We start from the raw sequence: 17,286 nt of genomic DNA on the forward strand, positions 1-17,286 counted from the left end.
CAGCTGATCGAAGCTAGACATATATCTCAAGTGTCTTCTGAAGGCTCTGCTCGGTAGGTCTGGTTGCTTTTTATCTGCCAAGTAGCAGCAACACAGACAGCCTGAATGATGGATGCAGTAAGCCAGTGTGTCATCTCTGACACTCAGAGCTGAGACTGGGACTAGAGCTTTGTGGTTCTTCTGGTACCAATATGCGCAGCCTTTAGTAATGTGCATAATTCCATCAGCTTTTGGAGTTTTGCAGACTCTCACCGGTGCAGATTTTCTAGCACATTACTACTGACCCCCATTTGCAGCTTTGCATCCCTTACTTGGCATTAGTTAAGTAATTGACACAGCAAGATAGTGTAGCAGTCTCAAAGTCGGTTAATGCTGCTATTCTCACTCAATGGTGACTACAAGTGTGCTTTTGGGGTTTGGTTTCAGGGTTTTTGGTTTTTTTTGATTGATTGCAACTATACTATTTTTCCGTAAACAGTAAGATAGATACAAACGCTCTTACCCTCGTGCTCATTTTTCCCATGGATGCTTTTTCTCCAGCATACCTTCCCAAAGTCTGAGTCAGTAGATTCTGGCACTATGTTCACTTGTGCTCCCAGTCAGAGGGTTCAGCCAGGAGTTGAGATTATTGCTAAATACCCAGGCCTTCCTGGGGTATGGTTTCAGAGAGGAATCTGGTCTATGCATTGCTTTGCATTCGTTTGCAAGAGCCTGCTTGCTCTTTCACCTTCTGAGGATAAAAGTTCCTGTTGTGCAGATACTAAAGGCTCTTGCTCTGAGGAAACGTGAGGGACTGGGCCCACCTTTTTATAGCACAGAGATGTTTCTTTTAAATATTTTGCCTATATCACATCATTGTGACTTTTACCTTGCTCTTTAAAAATGCTCCTCTTCCCTCTGCATCTGTTTGTGGAATGAGACCTGGTTGCTCCCTGGGGATTTGGATTTGTATGTCTGGGGTGAACTGGGGTGACTTGTCATAGTTTTAAGAAAGTTTATTTAAGTTGCAGTTTAGGTTTTTTGGTTTGGTTTAGATTTTGTTTTGTTGTTTTTTGTTGCTTTGGGGTTTTCAAATCCCCCGCTGAACTTTCAGGGGGGCTTTTAAAAAGCCCGCTGTTTTCACCAGCCTTGACCTCAGTTGATGCAGCACAGGTGGGTTCTGGAAGCTGTTTCCAGCCTTTGAGCAGTGCTTCATGTAAGATGGAGCCGTCTGGCTCCAGCTCCCCGCAGAGACGAGCAGCGTGACTCGCCCGGAGCCCGGAAAGTGCTGGGTAGAGCAGCAGCTCTCCACAGGGAGAGGTTTTTCATCCTGAAATCTTGGGCAGCCAGGGGGTGAGCGCAGGAGCTCCAGGACCTGCTGGGTGAACACCAACATGCTGGCGGCAGCATCTCTGCCCTTCTAGCCTGGTCCTCTAAGGAGAGGCTCTGTGGGGCTGCTCTCTCTGCCCACCTCCTCTCCGCTGTCAAAAAGAGCTGTGAACCCATGGGCTAATTTCAACCTGATGTGGAAGAGGGGTAAAGTTTCAAAGATGGCCAATCTCCTGCAGCTCTTACAAAGCAGAGAAGGTTGCGAGAGGCAGCTGTTGCATGTCTGTTCAGGGGCAGCGGTGGCTGCCAGCTGGCATGGCAAGGCACAGCTCTGCCCTCTCTGCAGAATGTGCTGCTGCTTGCTCGCCGTGCCGCTATTGAATGGGGCTTGTCGGCATGACCGGTTAGCGGGCCAGTGCAGCAGTACGGGGAACACCTCGGTCCTCTGTCCTGTGCAGAGCTGGAGCTGGTGCCGGGCTGCACGGGGCGGCGTTCGCTGCTTTGAAAATACGGTTGGGTCCCACAGTGCTGCAAAGCCCATTCGAGTACATACAAGGATAAATAAAAGTAACTAAACCAGAATAATTTGCTCAATATATGTGAAGTACCAAAATTCCAGTGTGTTCTTGCACAGTCGGAAAGAGTTTACATCTAAACTTGACTACAGATGCTTTGTTGTGAGGAGATGGAAATACATTTAGTGCTCTAGTTTTTATTGCTTGCTCTGATAGCTGTAATTCAGGCACTTGTTACACATCCTGCTTTAAACATGAGACAGAACAGCTCAAAAGTTGCAGAGGTGGAAAAGACAATTGTGTGGCTGTGTACTATTTCCCTGAAATAGTCCTCCAAAGGCTGACTGCTCCTGTGTTTTGGAAGTTTAGATGAGTTCATTTCCAACAGTAAAAACCCAAAGGGTGTTTAACTGCCTCGTTTTGATACTGTGATGCTTTTAAAGAACATTTACCATCTCTGTGCTCTGTTTTGACGTAGGGTTTGAGCAGCGTTGTCTGTACTCCAGGTATTTCCACAGGAACATGCCACGCTAGGTATTCTTCACAAGCATAAACCATCTCACAGAGAATTTTGCCCCCGCGAAGGGATGGGAGGAGGGGAAGTTGGCTGTACCCTCCTGGCGCTGAGCTAGCAGGAGTCGTGCCGACTGCGCCTGCTGTGCCGAGCTGTGCTAGGTGGTCTGCTGAGCTTTGCAGAAGCTGTTTGAAGGAGGAGAGGAAAGTCACCTGAAATTAGGTCATGGAATATCCTGTAAGGAAAGCAGTGATGGCGAGCGGGAGCACAGACTCACCAGTCAGTACATTGTCTGTGGAGTGCTTGTGGTGTTTTCTGTGCCTCCTGCACAGAGGTGTTGGCCATCACTGGCCTCGCTGATGGCTTGTTCTTAGAAGTTGGTGTGAAACTCTGGGCGCTGGTGTTAAGGGGCTTTTGTTTAGAAGATGACAACTGTTTTCCTTTTTGCAGGGTAATATCGAATGTGTTGGGGAAAACCTGTAGTTTTACATGATTTAGGAAAACAAATATTTCTTGATGCCTAAAGAAGATGGCATGCCAAAGTCCTTACCTTTTAAAGCATGGGTAAAAGACTGTAAGGAGAAATAAGCAGATAAAAACGAAGATGAGTTTTCAAGATGAATGTGTATTTATTTCAAGAAATGGGAAAAAAGCTTTTGTGCTTTTGCATTTCAAGTATTCTTTACCATTTGTATACATGTAGTGAAGTATGCGTTTTCGGTCCAATTCTCCTGGCACGACATGGGGATCTTGTGTTTCACTGACAGGTAGGCAGTCAGCTGTGCATTATTCCAGATACGCTGCAGTTCTGACCACTGATGGAGTCAAAATTAATCTTAAGCTCTTTATAAGAGATTTTCACTTTCTGCAGCTGTACTGCGTATTTTTGCCACGATGCTTTTTTGGTTTAATCAGTTAGAATTTGCAAACTGAGCTCTGGCCCTCCTTGTTTTTTCCAGTGTTTCTCAACAAGCCTGCCGTGAGGATCTGCTGCTGGTGCAAATGCCATGAAAAATGTCCTTGTTGCTGTGGGTCCCCGTCCGTGTGCATTAATGTCACTCACCTTCCTGCTGGCACACTTTTAGCAGAAACAGAGGCAGAGCAGTTTGCAGATAACCTTTGTGGCACCGCTCCTTCTGATGGAGCTTGCTTCTAAGGGCACCTCGTTCACGGGACATGGAGACGCCTCTTTCTGACTGTATATTTGCTTTTATTCAATGGACACAAAAAAGAAGGAAATTGTTAGTGAAGCTTCTTTCTTTTTGTAAGAAAAAGCTCACTTCTCTTGAATCCGTTGGTTTCTTTACTTCTTCCAGTGCGAGTCCCAGCTGTGTGCCAGAGGGTGGCAGGTTAATTAGCAGAGAATGCCATTAGTGCCCACGTAAGCTGATGGTTGACTGCCCGTAAGGTTAAGACCTTTCTTTTAATTTCTCTTTCAGGATTTATTATTTGCTGTTGGTGGATGATTTGACTTGGTTTGTAGAGCTGCCCACCATAACTAAAGTTTCCAGCTCACATAGCACTTTCTGGAAAATCAAAGTTTCCCGTTCTTCTTCCCTTTGTCTGCCTTTTGTCCTTGCTGCTGGCTGCCCTGGCCCTAATGAAGTTGAGAAACTTGACATTGGAGTTGGAAATTAACACACAAGATTTATCTGGGATTTCTTGAATATAAGGTGGAAGCCTCATTCCATACCTGATTTGCAGCAACCCTAGTTGATCTGATGGCTGGTGTATTGACTCCAGCATGGAAATCACATGGGCAAAAAGCAAAGAGGAAACTTTTGTAAAGATCTTTGTGTTCTGCTAAGCAAAAGCCTTATGGTTATAGTATGTGAAGCAGGCCTAAGTCTTGGTATTGCAGCAGGTTGTTTAAATGGGTTGTGGTTTACACTGCATGAAGTGGACATGCCGCTGTTAATACTTGGTCTTCTTATGTCTCAGTACGGAGAGAAGTTGCACATTGTCCAGGTGGATTCAGCATTGCTCTTACTCTTCTTGCCTCTTTTGCACTCTTGTTTCTCTGATGTCTGCGTATCAGTTATCCGTTCTGGGATTGTATGTGACTTTACTAGACTCGGCAAATTACTTAAATCCCATTTGCTTAGGACAGTTGGAGTGGATCGTATTCCTCTAATCAGTTCTCTTTGTTCTTTCAGATTTTGGGTTCAGTAACATCTTCACACCTGGTCAACTGCTTAAAACCTGGTGTGGGAGTCCTCCCTATGCTGCTCCAGAGCTCTTTGAAGGAAAGGAATACGATGGGCCAAAGGTTGACATTTGGGTATGCGACGAACCTCCTTCTCTCTTTGATCTGATTTTTGCTCTGTTTGTTTGGCTTTGCTTCCTGAATACTTGGTATGTGGCTCGGAGAAAAGCCCCTGATATGGGAAACAATGTTTTTCAAAGAAACGCTTACAAAATTTTGTTCTGGCTACTATGTCACATGTTTTCTTTATTGGGAGGTATGGTGCCAAAAATATTAGTTGCCCAGAAAAGCGTTTGTAATTTAGTTTCCCAAAAATACGGTTTGCTTCACCACTGTTGAATGGCAGAGTACTTGCTGCAGTAGGGCTTGATCTGGCAGAGTTGAAAGAAGAAAGGTCAAGTTTTGCTCTACGAGGTTTTTGCAGAGAGCACATTAGCACAGAGACTTGGGATGGTCTCCTCTGTGGCACTAGCTGTGCAACACAAACCCTGCTTTGCCCTGCAGCCCTGCCTTTCAACACCGGCTCAGTTGCCTGCTGTCCTGCCTCTTCTCCTCGTGGGGCTCCCCAAGCTCTGCCAGCCAAGCCGGATGAGTGCGAGGGAAGGGTGGCATAGCTGGGTTTGAAACAGCCGCGCTGTCCCAGCAGTGTTAGGTCGGCTGAAGCTGTTTGGTCTGGGCATGCAGGTTGGCCAGAGCCTCCTGCCGCAGTGGTGTGGGGCTGCCTCAGGCAGGCTGGGGCTGTAGGCTTCTTTAACCATTGGCTTCTGAGGCTCCAAAGAAAGTCTAAATTAGGCTTGAAGTTTGCAGGAGGAATTAAGCTGGCCTGGGATGTCAGCAAGGTCCATTCCAATTAGATTTGCTTTTTCTTCTTTATTATTATTTTATTTTATTTAAACAACATTTACTGCAATTAACTGCAGTCTCCTGGTCTCTCCCTCTACCGTTGCTGACACAACCTTTGTTTTGGACGCAGAGTCTCGGTGTGGTGCTGTACGTGCTGGTCTGCGGCGCTCTGCCCTTCGACGGGAGCACGCTGCAGAACCTGCGGGCGAGGGTGCTCAGTGGGAAATTTCGCATTCCATTTTTCATGTCCACAGGTAAGGGGTGCACACACCCCAGCGTGCCTGCAGCGCTGAGCAGGCGCTGGTTGCATCTCTGCTTACAGATTCTTTGGAGCACTTACATTATAGTATACCAGTTGATTAATGTGCCAGTCAAGTGGTATGCCAGGAAGCTTATCCACTGGATGGTGGTTTGTAACGTAAGCTAAAATGAGTTCCGAGTCTAGAATTTAGAAACCAAAATACTCTTATTTAACATCTCAGCTTTCATGTATGTAACTGTGCAAACTATAGCAAAATGTCAGCAAAGATACACTCCTTCTAAATTTTGGGAAATGTGAAAGCTAAATATGGAAGAGTGATTTAGGAATATAGAGACTCTCACTGTACCTGTTTTAGACAAGAAGCTTTTCACAGCATTATGGCACGTGAGTTTCCAGCAATACCCCCATCAGAGATTAATGTCTGTGTCCTGTTTCTGCAAAAATGCTTCTGAATGCTTTAGTAATAAATCTTGTTTTGGAAAAGTATGATTAATTCTCAGATAAAACCAACTTCATTTCAGAACGAGTCACATGTAGGTTCTTGGTTGCCTGCTGTCAGATTAAGGAGTAATTTTGCATGGGCTGCGTGGAGTTTCCCAGCTGAAAGCTTCCTTGCCTGCTGCCTTACTTGTGGAAGAGGTTCTCTTCACACAGAAAATGCTTGCTAAAATGTGGTGCTTTTAAAGCAAGCTTAGATCCCACCCCAAATGGAGGAGAGCCTCAGCAGTCCCCCACGGTGACAGCACATGCGCAATACAGTGGAGAAATCATTCACAGTGAGCTGTTCCCGAGTGGGGAATGGTCAGGGGATACTTTGCCCTTCAACCCCCCAAAGCCAGTCGTGTCCCCTGGCCAGTGCCGGCAAGGCGAGGAGGGACGGGGTGACAGCATGCCACCTAGGGGCTCTGGCAAATAGCACAGGGGCCCGGTGGCCTGGGTGTCTTACTTCCTTCCTAGCCTGGGGAAATCAAATGTCTGCAGCAAAGCGGCACGTGTGCGAAGTGCAAAAGGAGAAGCAGTATTTTTGCTGTGTATGACTTCCTGCGGAGAAGTGCGTCGCTTTGAAAGAAAAAAGCACTTTCGCCCTTGCAGTGTGAGGCTGCCTCCTGCAGAAGTCGTGTCCCTCCCTGCGGGTTACCCAGCCTCTCTCTTCCCCTGCAGAATGTGAACATCTGATCCGCCACATGCTGGTCTTGGACCCAAGCAAGCGGCTCTCCATGGAGCAGATCTGCAAACACAAGTGGATGAAGCTTGGGGAGGCCGATGCAGAGTTTGACAGGGTGAGAAGCAGAAGCGAGCTGGTGTGCGAGTGGGGTCCGCTCACTGCCTGCCGGGCTGCAAATGGGCTCCGGGCACATAGTGCTGCAATGTTCGTTTCAGCTGTTTGAGACCTCTCATTGGGAGTGCTGGTGCGCTGCCTTTCCGCTTTCTGTCTCCTGGTCTTGCTTTCCACATCGCTCCTCATCTGCATATATTTTTGTATCTTTGCCTTTGGCACTGAGAGCCGAAAGGACTAGATTTCGATTTGGTGTGCCATCAGCCTTCAAAGCTTGCAGCCAGAGCCTGGTGCATTGGTTCCTCAGAGCGCTATGACTCATCGGTGTGTCTTTGGGAATGTCAGCACTCAAGTCTGTGTCTGTGCTCTTACAGCTGATAGCGGAGTGTCAGCACCTGAAGACCGAGAGGCAGATGGAGCCGCTGAACGAGGACGTGCTGCTAGCAATGGCGGACATGGGGCTGGACAAGGAGCGCACAATTCAGGTGAGACACCACAGCTGACACTCGTGTCCTGCCTGTTCCCATTGGAGATCAAATGGCCACATTTGTTGCTTATCGCCTCTGGTAACTGAGCACCCTCAGCACGGTATGGAGCATATTTTGTTGTTTGACAAAAGGCACTGACCGCTTTTTCCTTTTCCTCTTTTAGTCATTAAGAGCCGATGCTTATGATCACTACAGTGCAATCTACAGCCTGCTCTGCGACCGACTGAAGAGACACAAGAATCTGCGCATTGCAGCATCTCCAAGTATACCACGGACCATGACCTTCCCCACCTCTGCTAACATCCAGGTAGATCCTGCTTGTGTAATGTTCTTCCAGCCCTGGAAGGCCAGCCAGTCCCTTAGCTGCTAAACTCAGACTTGCTTGTGGGTGTCCTCATCCTGGCAGGAGTGTCAAAATGTTCCTCGTCCAAGAACTTTGTGTGTATTTAGGGTGCCATAATCCTGAGATTAGGAACAGTTTGTTCATTGGCTGTGGGTTTAGCGAATACCTTTCAGACAAAGTCTTGTGTTAGCTTAGCGACAGAGGAGAAGGCAATGTGAGGGTTACTGTTTGGGAGGCAGAGTTTACAGACCAGGACTCCGGTGCGATGCTTCTTCCTCAATTTGTGCTGCTGTCCAAGAAATGAATATTTACTTTAAGAGAGGCCAGGTCATAAGGGAAGCAGAAGAGATGCTGACCCTGCCTGAACAGAAGGGAGGAGGGGAAATGAGGCAACCCCTCGAGAATTAGGAATAAACTGATCTTCACTGGCTCCAGGGTAACCTCTCTATTCCCAAGTGCTTAGGTCTGTGCACTGGTGTTAATCCAGTGGTGTTTGTAAAGGGCTTGTACGAGATGCTAGCTTCATGCCTTCTGATTTTGATCTTACTGCTCTTGCAGACAGAACAGACAGGCAATACCATGAGCATCAATGTGCCACAAGTCCAGCTCATCAACCCCGAAAACCAAATTGTGGAGGTGAGGTACACCCCTTGATGGCCCCTGCAAGTTCTTTTCCCAGGCTTGCACCGAAGCCTTTTGCTTGACCCTCACATTGTGTTTCAACATCTCCGATGTTTTGCCTGCCCAGACTGACGGAACAATGAACTTGGACAGTGATGAAGGGGAAGAGCCATCACCTGAAGCTCTGGTCCGTTACCTCTCCATGAGAAGGCACACGGTTGGAGTAGCTGACCCACGGTTAGTATTGGACCCTAACTCCCTGAGGGAGGATTAAGGGAACCTGAAGATTTACTCCTAGCACGTGACTTTGGTCCTTCTGAGATGTCACAGATTTATTCATGTGCTACATTGGCAGATGAGAGGCTAATGCCTGAAGGGGACTTCTGGGCTCTGTGGTATATAAGACTTGATACATTTTGGACTGGCAATGGTCTCCAGTTTCTGGGCTGGCAAATATGCTTCACAGTGTGCCCCTCAGTCCCAGGTCTCTGCTTCACTCTAGGCAGACCAGGTGGCGATGAGTGCGTGTATCTGTATCATAGCTGGTATCAAACCTTTGGTTTCCCGCTCCTGCTGTGAGTGGCTTGGAGTTATTTCTGCAAACTTGATTTTTGCTAGATGGAGAAAGAAGTTCAAGGTGTCTCTTTAGCAAAAGTGTTCTTTTAAACGTCCTAGTCCTGTTGCACAGCTTGGTTAGTATTTCAGCTGAGGATGAGATGCTTTCCTCTTCTTCCTCATCGGCTCTATGTAAGCTCTAGTGGTGTTCACTGGTGTGCAAGCCGGTTTCTCACCTAAGGTGCACTGCTCTCATGTCCTAGGTAAAGTTTTTGTGATAAATGTGACTTGAGGGTAATGCAAAGAGCTAGTTCTGGCAAATCTCAACTTGGAGGGGAAGAAGGAACAAGTGAAAACCAAAGGGTGGCTTGGCTACTCTCTGTGACCATTTTCTGGAGCAGTAAGAAGCCTTTTTGTGAAGAGAAGCAGAGTGTGCTGGGCCTATGGGTGGTGCTCTCCACATCATTGCTAATTCGCCTGTCTGTAAATGTGATTGCACAGGACGGAAGTCATGGAAGATCTGCAGAAGCTCCTGCCTGGCTTCCCCCGTGTCACTCCTCAGGCTCCGTTCCTGCAGGTGACCCCAAATGTGAACTTCATGCACAATGTGCTGCCTAGGCAGAACCTGCAGCCCACGGGTCAGCTGGAGTACAAGGTACTGACTGATGCGTAAGCTCCCTGCTGCAGTCTGTGCCCCACCAGCACGTGGGGGTGTGTTTGTGCTCGCACTTGCTCTCTCTATCTGCCAGTTCCTTGGACTCCATAAGCTTCAAGGTTTATCCTCTTGCTGTCTCTTTAGGTATCATTCTAGTTGGTTACTTAAAAAGCCAAAGAATGAAAGAACACTGCAATATGAAATTAATTAATGGGCTGAGGAGAAATAGGACTGCGCTGCCTGGCTTTGGAGCTGCAGGTTGCAGCCTGCCTGGCAACTAAAGCAGAGTGCAGGGAAATGGAGAGTTAAACACCACTTTTCCACTGACACTGCCTCTCTCTGCCCCACGTCAGCTCTGAGATGTTGGTGATACTCCTTCATCTCTCCTGAAGCCCAGAAGGTTTGTTTTCTCTCATGCCAGTGTCTGGGTTTGTGACCTTGGGGCTCAGGTACCAGAAGGATCCGGTATGGGGTCAATAACTGCACTGTCTGTGCTTCCCAGGAGCAGTCCCTGCTGCAGCCCCCCACCCTGCAGCTGCTGAATGGCATGGGCCCTCTGGGGCGGAGGGCATCAGATGGCGGAGCTAACATCCAGTTACACGCACAGCAACTGCTGAAACGTCCTCGAGGTCCATCTCCGCTCGTCACTATGACGCCAGTAAGTAGCAAAAGGAAAGAAGAGAATTGGTGGCATGCTTATAAATATCTCCTCCCACAGGCAGAGGTGACTGCCTCCAGATCACGGCAGACAGAGTAATAGCTCAGTCTGTAGCGCTCTGGAAGCACTGCAGGGAGTGTGCCTGCATGCTTCCAAAGGTTGCCCTGCTCTGGAGCGGCGGGGTGCTCTGTCCCCTTGTGGGAGAGTTGCTGTTCTCTCCTGTAGGTAGCAGCTGAGATGGTATTCCTCTCTGGAATTGACAAAGTATTTGTGAACTTTTTTTAATGGTTGCTTTTCTTCTCCTTTGCTGATCTAATAGAGAAAACTAAAATGTCCATCTTGGGCATTAATGCACATTCTTTCTTGATGCATCTGTAGCACCTGGTAGCACCAAAAGAAGCAGCAACCTTGTACAAGCAGTTTTGATTGGGGAAGGAATGTTGGAAGGGGTTCTTGGCTGGGTGGCCTTGGTGCTGCATCCTTGTGAAAGCTTGTTTGGGAAGGTCAGGTGTCCGCTGTGCGGATGGGACCACGCTGACTGCTTTCTGGAACCCATGGCTTCTCTTCTCTCTGCAGGCTGTCCCAGCTGTCACCCCGGTGGATGAGGAGAGCTCCGATGGGGAGCCAGATCAGGAAGCTGTGCAGAGGTAACTCCCAGTCTGTTAACATTTGCCCTTACTACCTCCAAGAGGCTCACCCTGTGGGGTTCCACAGCTGAATTAAAACACGAGCAACCTCATCACAGGCAACAATGTTGATTACAGCGAAGGCTCAATGTTTCTCTTGTTCTTGTGGGTGTTGATTACTGTAGGCAATTACTCCTCTGACACTACTAGGTGCTTACAAAGCTGGATTCCCCCTGAAATGATTAGCTAATTGAGCAGTAGAGACTCTGAAACTGCTAAATTCCTTTGCTTAGTGTGCACCAGCATGCAATCCACACTAACCTGCAAAATGAGTGCTAAGTGATTCACCCCTCCCTGCTGAGTGATGGAGGTATGAAGATCTCATCTGTGGCCTTGGGTGTCAATGCAGCTTTTGTATCAAGACATGCAGTAAACATCCAACTCTGATGCCTTAAAAAAAGTGAGCTTGCTGGAAATGCGGGTACCTCTAGCTTCTAATTTTAACACTAGGCCTTAAAATCGTCTACTCCAATAAGGAAAGGATTGTTAGATACCAGGCTGGAAACTTCTGTTCTTTTTGTCTGCTCCAAACACATACTAGGAAGCGGGTAGAAGATGCTTGTAATTTTCTAAATCCATGAAAACACTAACCATGTCCTTGCTAACATTTTCTTAGTAGCTTTTGCATAGTTTCTTCTCTGCTAACCAGCTGGTGCACTACATGTGGTGGATGTGGTTACGGAGTGCTCCTATTCTTACCTCAAACTTGAAAAGTTTTCTGGATACCCTGCCCCCCCCCAGTTTGTACAGGCCACCACCTTGAGTAAGGCAGCATTTCCTCAGGGGCTGCGCTCTGGAGAAGGATTCAAATTGGGGGTTGGTTGCAGGCAGAGAAACACCGGGGGGGTGGGTGGAGGTCATACCCCAGAGCCTCTGCCAGCTCTTCTCCTCTCAGTGCTCCAGAGCGAAGGGGGGATTTGAACGGTGGGTGTGTGCAGTGACAGATTGTGCAGAGTGTGCGCTGAGACTCCTTTTGCCTACCTGAGCTTAGAAGAAAGTCAAAGCTGGTACACGTGAAAGAACTCGCTTCCAGCCCTACCTTAGAGTTAACACAGAGCACATCTTGTTTTCTGTGTAGCCTTAGACTCTAGTTCTTCACCACCCTCATCTTTGTGCTCACTCTCACAGTATTTTCCAGCTTCATGAGCTGCTGTTCATCCACTGAGCCACGATACTGGGAAGGTACATGCTCATGACCTGCCCCAGCTGCAAGGCAGCACAATGAAAGAACGGATGCCAAGTCATAGTACTGAGCAGATGAAGAGCCTGCACCTCCAGGCACTGTAGGCTGCGTTCAGCCCCTGTTAAGCTGCTGTACCCTAACTGCGCGCTGTCCTCCCTAGCAGGGCTCAGGACCACAGGCTCTATAGGCAGCTGTACACAGATGTGCTGCCTAGATAGCTATTAAAAGTTGTAATGAAGGTCCCATAATGTCCACTGACAATGCCTCAGGTGGTAGACAGTCTTTCTGACTGTGCAAATTAGATAAATCTGACTCTTGGCAAGGGGATGCCTGGACATCTTACCAGGGCAGATTTTCACCTCTCCTATTCTAAAACCTAAGGTTTTAGCTGAGTCTCTAAATTAAAGCAGTAGCTCAGCTGGAAACATTTTGAAACCCACATGCAGTATTTTGTAGGTTGCAAGCCACTGAAATCTTCAGATCCCACTGAAAGGCAAGTCTCCTTGGACCCATAGGTCACTTTGCTGCTCTCAACAGTGCTGCCCTTAGTCCTTTCATACCACATGTTCTTCTTCCACCAGATGGCCCAGAAGAAGCCCCATCCAGGTTGTGTGTTAACTCGCTCTCCACCCCCTTATGTTGCAACATGTCAGTAGTCATCAGAGGAGAAGGGTAAATAGCATTAACATCAGGGACAGATGCAAATATTTAGCTTCTCAGAACACTGCTCTGAACACTCAGTATGCAGCCACCAGCGACCAGTTTTTGCCCTCCTTAATCTGACCTTGAAAACAGAGCGTAGTCTTTTCTCTGTTCCAGAGAACAGTCACATCTCCTTTGAGCTTTGGGAAACTTTCTTCTACCCGAAACACTGTTACAGCTCATGATTGGATTGTTCCCTGGAGGTCTGAAATAAAATGATCTTAGCAAACCACAACTGTAAAGCTTTTGGGAAACTTTCCCCGTCTGCATCAAATGATTCTTAAACAGCTAATGGCACAGACTTTGGCAAGTTACCACAATGCTAAGCACTCTTCATTCTGTTAACTTGCTGTCTTCTGCTTAAGTGGCTTCAGTGGCTAGCAAAGAAAGGCTGGCTTTGGAGAAGGCAACAACTTTATTGCCTGCTGCTCCTGTGCTTCACCAGTTGAAGTTGCAGGGAGCCTTAGCAGGGGAAAAGAGTGAAGGTGAGAATTCCCTGTTAGTATCCGCGGTGTCGCTGGCCAAATGATCTTTGTCACAGTTACCATAGCTGCCTCGTTGCTGCTGGTTCACAAGAGCAGAAATAGTTGAGTTCATAAGCGGGCATCCATCCCACCTGGCCTTGAGTGGGTAAAGTGCTAGGCCCTGTGCTCATCACAAGCTAGGGTGTCCTGGGTAGGCGCTTCGTTTGTTATCTCTTCTGGCCCGGTGCCCCCAGCCGCTCTGAGCATCACTGCAGCCAGAAACTAGCAGTTCAGAGCTGCGCAGCCCTTTGTCACATCCTTGCCGAAGCAGAGGCTCCTAGTTTTGCCCTGTGCGCTCCCCCAGTCTTCAGCAGGTTTGCAAAAGAACTGCAGTCTCTCATTTCCAGTTCAGAGGGTGCTTTAGTTTAACCTGCTGCCCCCCAGGCTCTGATGTGAAGGGTGAACCCAGCCTTAGCGCTGGTGGCTCTGGCTCCATTGGAAGGGACCCTCTGGCTTCTCAGTTTCCTTCGGTGGTTTTGCCCTGTGCGTCGCCGGGCGATTCCTGACTCCCTGGAGCGTGGAGCAGGGACTAGATGGCGCACACGGCCTGGGCTGGGCACCAGCCCTTCCTCAGCTGAGCCCATTCTCCTCATGCTCCTCCGGCAGCCGGAGGCTCTATCCACCCGTAATCTCTGGCAGGGTGACCCTCGTGCACCCTTCCCCTGCTGTGACAAGCCGGCCACTGCTCAAGGCTCGGCCCGGGGCAGGACTGAAGTGCAAAGGCCATCCTGCAAGAGTGCAGCTGAGCAGCAGCTCTGCTCTGTGCCCGTTCTCTGGCCAGCTCTCGCTAGAATTATCTGTGACTCGTCTCTTGGCTCTGTGCATGCAGCAGGCTTCCCCGTGGCTCAGTGGGGCCTTTGGGAGAGGAAGGCAGACCTGCTGTAGCGGAGTGACTCCACATTGAGGGCAGGTAGTCACCCGGGTATTCCCAAAGGGATATACCGGCCTTCCCCTTGAGATGAAATGTGGCTTTCCTGCTGGGAAGAGCAAACGGCTACTCGTTCCTTCTGAGGCCTGCAGTAGCACACAAGCAGCTGAAACTACACTTGTCCCCTAAGCACTGAAGACCCAGTGACGTGACGGGCATAGGCAGCGTGTCCCTGGCGTGCTTCTCCCCAGTTGGTTCTGAGCACTGCAGCAAGCATTCTTCCTTCCCATTTACTCTGGATTATCTAACACTCCCTGTTTTTGGAGTACTCCCATCAGTCTCTTATAAAATGTGCTCCTGCTTGTTGCAGATACTTGGCAAATAGGTCAAAAAGGCACACTCTGGCAATGACCAACCCTACAGCTGAAATCCCTCCAGACTTGCAGAGGCAGCTAGGACAGCAGTCCTTCCGACCCCGGGCTTGGGCTCCACACCTGGTACCCGATCAGCACCGGTGAGTAATGGCACCGGCCGTTCGGGCAGCTTTGCGCCAGGAAACCTGCTCAGATGTCATCTGGAATGGAGCACTGAGGACATCCCGCTTGGCAGGGAGGGGTGAGGAGGAGGAACAACTCCAAAGAGCAGACCCACAGAGCGGAGGGTGTCTTGACCTCACTGGGGACACTGGAGTTCTGCGCTGGCACAGGCTCCGTGCCTGCAAATACAGGCAACATAGGGGCAGGAACCAGCTGGCTCTTCCCCTCCAGTCCCGTTTTTGGGGCTGGACGTGATTTGCCAGAATGGCTGCCGTCACATAAGGGTTGGGAATAAGCTATTCATTTTAGAGGAAAGCTTTTCGCTGTTGTAATGGTAGGTGTCAAGCTAGCAGTAGATAGTAGATTTTCTACAGAACATTTTTGGAGGCAGATGCAGGCAAAAGCTGCACCAAGAGTCATCTACAACCAGAGCTTAAAAACCTCACTGTTCTGCACCAGAGTTGTGTGTTTTGACTGCAAAGTCTCTTTGCAAAGCTCCTCAAGAGTCATTTTATTTCTGATCCAAACCCCTGCTGGGAATGATGTGGGGAGAGGAAGCTGGGGTGGGAAGAAAATCATAATGTCTGGGAAGGAGGGAACCAATGCAGATTTGGATCTAAACACACTCAAAATGTGTGGGTGGGGCACTCCGGATGGAGAGAGGTGTTAATTTGACACACAGTCCTTGGTTAGCAGCAGCAAACTGGAGATGCTAATGCCACAGAGGGAGCTTAAAACCTGTGCTCTGAACCTCTCAGTGCTGAGAGCGCAAAGCAGCTGCAAACTGCAGAGTTTGCTGCCTGTTGGTCTTGACTGTTGAGAAAGCAGTCACCTACCAGGCTAGGTTGGTGCTCGTGTTCAATCTTTCAGCCAGCTCACGCTGGCAAGCTTGACAAAGTGCTTTTTATTGTAGCCAGATACCTGCTGAGCTGAGCACTGATGTAATCAGCAGAGACAGGTGAACTCTGAGCAGACTGAGACAGTGCTAGTGCCACGCTGGAACTCCGGAAAACCAAGATAAGCACCTCTCTCCCCTGAAGTTACTCCCTCACAAAGGTGCTTGGGGGATGGGAAGAGCAGGAGGGGAAAGATTTCTAGGGTCACAGAAAAGCTTGATAGGAGGAGGAGTGCAGCTTGCAAAACAACCAGAATGTGCTGTGTCCTGCTTTAACGATTGCTTCAAATTGGAAAGGTAAGCTGGGTCACTCACGCACTGCAGGAATTGATTTTTTACAAGATTGTTAAAACACACTTGCCCTGTAAATATGTTGGTGTCACCTCTGCCTCTTGCTTTGGAGTCCTGAGGCTGTTTTGTTGCATCACGGACAGGGTGGTATCTGCTCATTCCACCCTCAGTGTCGTAACGTGCTGTAAGCCTGCCTCATGTTTTACCTGGGAAATCACGGACACTTCATCAGACCATGGCCTAAACAGATTGCCCCGTGTTGTGTCCAAGACACGTATGGTACAGAAACCATTAGCTGTCTTGTGTCATCACCTAACTAGACCTCAGTTATTGAGTGGCAGATGGGTTTTATTTTAGCACCTAACGTATTTTAAGCCATCTTCTTATGTAGCACCCGGTTTTAGTCACGATAACGTAGTATCTGAAAGCAGAATTGAAGTACAGCGATTGTACAAGGCAGTACAGTTGTTCGGCCCTGGCCCCATGGGTTTGGGAACCTCAGTGTGATTTTATCTGGGGCTTCTGCTTTCCATCAATACAACAGGAGATCAGGATAAGGATAATGCATGGGATGGCATCAAAAGGCAGGGGCACAGCTCTGTCCTTGGAAGAAAGTTGTGTGTAAGCTATAGAAACTGAAGTACATCCCGCTAAGGCAGACCAAGTGACACGAACTGAACCCAGCATGCTGGAGATGGTCCAGCATCAGTCACCTTCTGACAAGGGGGAGCCTCTCCGGGAGAAATCGTATCACTTTGTGGAACAGGCTTCAGTAAAGACCTGCATTCAGAGTCGCCATGGCAGTAACTTGCCTGCAGTAATGTGGTTCAGGCCCACACCAGTGTGCAGCTAGACGGGCTCCTGTTGGGTTTAGTGCCAGGATGTCAGAGATGCTGTAAAGACCATGTCTCCATGACCTTCTCACAGACAAAGGCTGCTCTTGGAGCCTGTACCGTTAAGTATTGTTTATTGGGTTTTATAGATTGCATTTGCACAGAAACTGTTAGGGCAGGCAGAGAAACCTGATCCTATTTGTTGTAAGACACCTTGCAACATGTGTATGGAAGGTTAGCTTTGCTCATGATGATGCAGGTTGCACCAAATGGCAGGGCAGGAGCTTAGCACTTTACTTTGATAATGGGGAGCCCCAACTTGGGGAGAAAAAAGCTCCTGAAAAAAATCTGGCTCCCTCTGATGGTGAAGAAGAAACCTCATTGTGAAGGGAAAGTGCTTGTAGTGCCTTGGACACAGTTGCCTTGATACTGGCTATGTCTGCTTTTCAAACGCACCAGTTCTGATTGCCCAGTGCCGAGCATCCAGGCAACTGGGAGACTCTGTATATGAAGCGACAGCTTGG

General features: G+C 48.6%; 1 protein-coding gene across 4 annotated transcripts in view; it reads left to right on the forward strand.

Moving 5' to 3' along the window:
* Window positions 1-17,286, forward strand: part of SIK3 (SIK family kinase 3) — a 92,199-nt gene that overhangs the window by 62,215 nt on the left and 12,698 nt on the right. For 3 of the 4 annotated variants that reach the window (XM_052786687.1, XM_052786689.1, XM_052786690.1), the window contains 11 exons: window positions 4,494-4,618; window positions 5,517-5,640; window positions 6,810-6,928; window positions 7,299-7,409; window positions 7,576-7,719; window positions 8,314-8,391; window positions 8,504-8,613; window positions 9,433-9,586; window positions 10,089-10,244; window positions 10,821-10,891; window positions 14,578-14,721. In XM_052786687.1, coding sequence (XP_052642647.1) covers window positions 4,494-4,618; window positions 5,517-5,640; window positions 6,810-6,928; window positions 7,299-7,409; window positions 7,576-7,719; window positions 8,314-8,391; window positions 8,504-8,613; window positions 9,433-9,586; window positions 10,089-10,244; window positions 10,821-10,891; window positions 14,578-14,721 — 1,336 coding nt within the window. The remainder of the gene's footprint in view (window positions 1-4,493; window positions 4,619-5,516; window positions 5,641-6,809; window positions 6,929-7,298; window positions 7,410-7,575; window positions 7,720-8,313; window positions 8,392-8,503; window positions 8,614-9,432; window positions 9,587-10,088; window positions 10,245-10,820; window positions 10,892-14,577; window positions 14,722-17,286) is intronic. The other variant, XM_052786688.1, reaches the window with a different exon arrangement.

Source organism: Harpia harpyja, chromosome 4 (assembly GCF_026419915.1).
Source record: "Harpia harpyja isolate bHarHar1 chromosome 4, bHarHar1 primary haplotype, whole genome shotgun sequence".
In the NCBI taxonomy this organism is placed as follows: Eukaryota; Metazoa; Chordata; class Aves; order Accipitriformes; family Accipitridae; genus Harpia; species Harpia harpyja.